The 5,926-nt window shown below is 37.9% G+C and overlaps 1 protein-coding gene across 1 annotated transcript in view; it reads left to right on the top strand.

The window, feature by feature from the left end:
* The window catches only part of LOC107733155 (gephyrin-like), a 100,491-nt gene that overhangs the window by 75,322 nt on the left and 19,243 nt on the right, over nt 1–5,926 (top strand). The window contains exons 12-14 of the mRNA XM_016544684.1: nt 1,666–1,728; nt 3,548–3,590; nt 3,672–3,809. Coding sequence (XP_016400170.1) covers nt 1,666–1,728; nt 3,548–3,590; nt 3,672–3,809 — 244 coding nt within the window. The remainder of the gene's footprint in view (nt 1–1,665; nt 1,729–3,547; nt 3,591–3,671; nt 3,810–5,926) is intronic.

Genomic DNA, 5,926 nt, shown 5'->3' with positions numbered 1-5,926 from the left:
TTGCACCCCTTCTCCAGACAGGACCGTCTGACCGCCTTTGTTTACAATACAACCGGAGCACATGCCGCTGAGGTGAGGGGCGGGACGTTTAGACGCGCACTAGAGGTGGTTTAGCCAATCACAACACACTGGGCTAGCTAACCAATCAGAGCCCATCGCCTATTTCTGAGGGCGGGGCTTCATAAAAACAGGAAAAGATCAGCCCGTTTCTCAGAGAAGGGACAGAGTGGTGTGGAATAAAGGTAAATTATGTGAAAAATAATGAGTTTTTAAAAAAACGAAGCATTAACACATGTTAGACTGCACCCCATAAACACAATCAAGCCTAGAAAAAAAGCCAGTGAACCACCCCTTTAAATTATGAATATTTTATTAAACTCAGTATCTAAAACATGGGCTATGTATGACCTGATATTTTAATATGCTTTTTAGCAGCAGTTTTTGTGTTTTCATTATTATTAATTTATTTACTATGGTAAATCTAAATCTATGATTCTCTAGATTCACTATTATTATAATCAAAGTATATATACATTTTTAGTTTACTTGAATGACCTCAAATTTTTGGATCGCCTCCATTTTATTTTATTTTACTTTATTTAAATATAGTGCATTCAGTTTTAATGCATTCATTGCTTTTCTGATGGAAAGAAAACAAATGAAGCAGTTTTAATGTACAATTAGGTAAATGCATTAACTGCATTAAATAAACTATTAATATTTATTGCCAGATATTTTAATATGCATTTTAGCAGTAATGTTTAATGTTTTCATCATCCATTCATTTGCTATGATAAACCTAGGTCTATGGTTAAAATAATCTGGATGGATTTAGATAATAACTTTTAATCCAATAAATAATGATCATAATGTATGATTATACATAAAGTGTTTACAGGGCTTTCAATAAATTAAATGAATCTTGAGTTATAAATTGTCTTACATTTTTACATTATTTTATTTCAAAATTTAGTTTGAATGCATTCAGTACAGTTTAAAGAAAGAAAACAAGTGAAACTAACTGAAAGCTACATAATGCCATTAGATAATGTTTTTACGGCATTAAATTAAGAATAATTAATCCCAACTGTTAACATGTTGGCTATGGTAACCCTGATATTTTAATGTGTAACTGTCCATATGTTTTCTAATCATTCATTCATTCATTCATTCATTCATTCATTCATTCCAAATGTGCACATACTCTCATTCAGTCCCCTCAGACTTCAAATGCAATAATGTAACACAAACTCTTCCCTGCTCTGGTGGCCATTAGCACACTGACACTCAGTATCACCAACACTGTCTTTTTTCGGTGTCTTCTAAAATCTCACTGGAACCGAAGTGCAGTATGTGGCGTGTGATTTCGCTAACTGTGCCGAGTGACATTGTGCCTCACCGCACCCCTCTTCCTCGCTAACCTGTGCTACCTTCCTGGCTGGCCGGCATAATGCCCCACTAAACATTAGCAACAGGACCGAATGACGTCCAGTCAGATCTCTCTTCACCTCTCAGTGTTCATTCGTTGTCATCTCAGCTTGTTGTGTGTAAACCGAGCGAATGCTGTCTCAGAGAGCCTTTAAAACTTTTTTTTTTCTCGGTCTCCCAAAGCTTCTCCTTTGCTCTGTCTGTTGTAAACCCTTTTGTTTCTGTTCATTGCCAAAGCTCCACTCTAGGCTGGAGGGGCTCAAAGATGATCGCAGGAACCATAGGATCTTCGACTCGCGAGTAACTATTCCCAACCCACGCAAAAAAATAAATAAAAAAAAGGAGCTGCTTCCATCCGCAAACTCTGCTTTGCGTCAGGAGTCCAAACTCCTTGCTTTACACTCTTTTCCTCTCTCCTCGTCTGTTTCTTTCCTTGTCTCTCATTATCTTGTCTGTAGACGTCGCTCTTTCTAATGCTCTCTTTGTTTTATTAGCCGTTTGGTGTGTTGGAGTCTCTTGTGGACATTGAGTTCTGTTTCTTAGATCTTTTTTTCTCCTGTTTTTCTGTTCCTTTTTAAGTTTGATCTCCATTTAGATGCAGTGTTTTATTGCTGTATGTGAGCTGCACCTCATCGTTTTCTTCCTCTTCCTGTCTTTTTCTAACTCTCTCTCTTTCTTTGCTCTGTGTCGATCATTGATTTGTCGTGTTGGTGCTAGTCTGTTGTAACTGGATCGTGAGTAGAAAGGAATTGGGACTTGCTTGTGTGTCTCCCCCTATAGGCCAGGGGCATTGCGTCTCAGCACGAAGGACACATAAAGGGCTGTTTTTTAATGCTTTCATGCAGTAAATCAAAGACTTAATATCTATAAACCTCTGTTACTATAGCCTCAAGTCAATGTGTATTTTATGCATGGAATTTGATTGCCCTCTCATACCATTACTCTTGGCCTAAGGGAACTCCATAATTTATGATACTTTGTATTGGTAGATTCCACACTTACAGCTGAATGTATAATCACATTTGCTATTATTATTATTATCTTAAAACATTCATGGCTCATTTTGAGAGAAATTTAGCTTAAAAGAGGTCAAAATTGAACTGGATGGGGGGGTGGGGTGCTTGAATTGTGTTCCATCGTATGGAGCTTCTAGCTGTTAAAGTCAACATGAAATCAAAATGGACACTTTTTTTTAAATAGATCATTTTTATAGGGATATAAATATATATAGATGATTTTTTCACGTAATATACTTTTTTTTTAAATTGCCTCTAACATATATTGTCTGACGTCTATTTTGACATTGTTTTAGGCTACTGTTGTAGGTAAAGAAACCTTTCAAAACGATTAACAATATCAAAGAGAAAAAAAAAGAAGAATGGCCATTGGGTTAAGTCGAGATGCTTTTGAGGCTGAACTTGACCTTTGACCTCCAAGTTACAGTCATAAAGCAGACAGAAACCCCATTTTGGTATAGAAAGCCCACTTTTCATGATCTAATCAATTCTTGATGGATAAAAGCAAGTCTTACCCTACATTGTTACATTGTTAGCAAAAAACACTATAAAAGCGGTATTCTAAGTTTTTTTTCAAGCTAAACAATATCATTTTGTGAGGAAACAATCAAAATTTCCACTTCAGGTCCCTATTTTGATAAGAAATGCCTACATTTTTCTTTCCAATTGAATATTCACTCTGAAATACATCACATTGCAGCATTAAAATATTTCATGTTGACTTTAATGTTCATTATATCAGATGCTTTTCTGGAATCAGGTTGTTTTGGGCACTAGAACGCTACCATGACATAACACATAACTTTCCAAGACTCGCTACAGCATTATGTCAAGACCATGATGATAATGATAATAATGGCAGTAGGACTGAAAATGTTGTTTTCAGTTTGTTTTCAAGCAAGTTGCTTTTGGTTATTTTGTCTGAATGTGTAGATGATCATCCTGATCTTTATGAATCCTGTCAGTGGAATGCTAACTCTCCTGGACGGAGGATGGGGCTTCTTTTGTGCTCTAACTCATGTTTTTCTGTCTTTCTTTTCCCCATTCCTTTCCCTCTCTCTTCCTCATTCCCTCTCATTCTGTCTCTCTCTCTATATCTGTAGGTGCAGTCACGATGCAGCAGCAAGGAGAACATCCTGAGAGCAAGTGGGTGACCGATTGTGTATAATCGTAATGTTTGTGCATGTGTGTTTTAGAGCATGTTTAAATTCTCACTCTTTGTCTCAGGTCACAGTGCAGTGGACATCACCAAGGTAGCTCGGAGACACCGCATGTCCCCGTTTCCCCTCACTTCTATGGACAAGGCCTTCATCACTGTGCTAGAGATGACTCCTGTCCTGGGTAACGAAATCATCAACTACAGAGGTAAGACCCTTGCTTGTTCATACCAAGCCTAAACTAGACCAATGGACTTTTTACACCAAGGTAAACCACATGAACGAATATATTCACAAACTAGGGATGTCAAAGGTACTTGTAGTTGATGATAAATTAAATGTAATAATGATAGCAGGATTTATAAAGTATTTTCACATGCTTGATCTTGGCAAGTTATTTGTGAACGCGAACAGCTGGAACAAAATTAGGTTAAGTCAAATTATGGGATCTGTACATTAGCCTAATATACCTGCAGCTGTCATTAATATTGATCAAACAACAATATTAACAAGAGTCTGTTCATGGCTGAATAACTTTAGTAGCTGTAATGAGTCCTTTACAATCAAACATGAACAAAATGAGTATTAATGTATTAAATTTGAAAAAATCATACTCTGAATACTATTTAAGTTTTTTTCTCTGAAAAAAGACAGATTGCCTTAAAATTTGAACAGCAACCAGTAAAAATCAATTAGTAGTAGATAAAATAATAATAATAATAAGCATTACAGTATGGTATTTCAGAATCTGAATGGAGTTGACAGAGTTGAATCATGCATGTATTTAGTATTAGAAATGCAGACTCATTCAGACAATATTGAATGGGCCTTAAAGGTTCACCCAAAAATCAGCATTACCCTTATGTTCTTACAAATCCATATGACTTTCTCCACTGAACAATACGTTTTGACAAGTATTTTCGCTGCCCTTTTCCATTAAAAAAAATGTAAAGAGCCAAATAAGAACAAGAAGAGCCATAAAACATCATAAAAATACTCCATATGACTACTTACTGTATGTTGAAGAATATCCTGTTATAGAGACATATAAGACACATACTATCATGGAAGAAGGAACATCATATGGGTTTTTAAAGACACAAGGATAAGTGAATGATGTCAGAATTTTCCATTTTTGTGAACTATCCTTTTAACATGAAGCACTGTCCTTCCGATGGTTCACAAAAATGGGTTCTCAATGGTTGTTGGTCTGTGGTATATCTAGGCCAGTAAGTGCTGTCGGCATACAGTCACCAAGCTCTTTGCTTTGCAGGCTTTCAGCTTTTGCTTTTTTTTCCGTCTTCCATGCCTGCAGCTCCACATCTGTCACACATCTGTTCGTTGTTTCTTTCACCCCATCGTCTTTCCATCATTCTAGCTTTAATCTTCTCACTCGTTCCATCCTGCCGTCCTCTGTTGTTTTTCAACTCGCTGACTTCTCTGAAACTTTGATGCCATTGTGATCATCCAAAGACAGATCCTGTAGTCAGTTTCCACACAAATCCAACCTTAAAGGCCTTCTTTCTGAATTTCGGAAAAGCTCTGGAAGATTTTCAGTTATTCATAGTTGCTCAGTCCACATGAACATCGGGAACGGTCCAGTCCCACGGGCTAGATTACATCCCATAGTTTTTTTATTTACTTTATAGTTGGCACTCTGACACAGCCCATGCTATTCTTTTTGATGGCTCTTCTTTAGTTTTTCATGGCCATCACTAAAACAGGGAAGCCACCCTTGCATGTGGATGTGAATTGTGCCACCACGGTGCGGGCTGTGAGCTGGCCATTAATTTTGGTCCATGTGGTGGGGGATAGTGGGGTTACCCATGTGGTAGTTAAATGTGCCCAATGCGTCTGGCAGGGACCAATGCAGGTGACTTGGCCCCTCCAGCACGAAAAGGCATCTGGCGCCAGAGTGGCTCAAGTTGGCGGAAAATTCCTCTCTGCACTGGCACCGAAGCAAAGGCAGAAATGAGAGACTTGGTCATTGCCGCCCACACCCCAAAGTATTACACAGGTCAGTGTGCACCTTAACCAGCACCTTCATGTCCGGCGCACGTCTTCGAGCATGCCCGATGCTCATCTGGCCTCAGTAATGTGTGGAATAGTCATCCATGCTACAGCGCCATTTCACCTCCAGACCAGCAGGGGGCGATTGAGAGTTGTTTGCAACTGCTGACGAGTGTCAAGGACTGATCAAAATATGGCTGAATCACAATTTGCATACTTGTATGCAAAGTCAAGTACTAAAGTTGAAAACATTTTACGTTAATTTTAGTCTATCTATCTATCTATCTATCTATCTATTAATAAATAAATAAATAT

Source organism: Sinocyclocheilus rhinocerous, unplaced genomic scaffold (assembly GCF_001515625.1).
Source record: "Sinocyclocheilus rhinocerous isolate Xijiao unplaced genomic scaffold, SAMN03320098_v1.1 scaffold8, whole genome shotgun sequence".
NCBI lineage: Eukaryota > Metazoa > Chordata > Actinopteri > Cypriniformes > Cyprinidae > Sinocyclocheilus > Sinocyclocheilus rhinocerous.
Note: the sequence above shows the minus strand (reverse complement) of the source record. Positions and strands in the feature narration are given on the sequence as shown.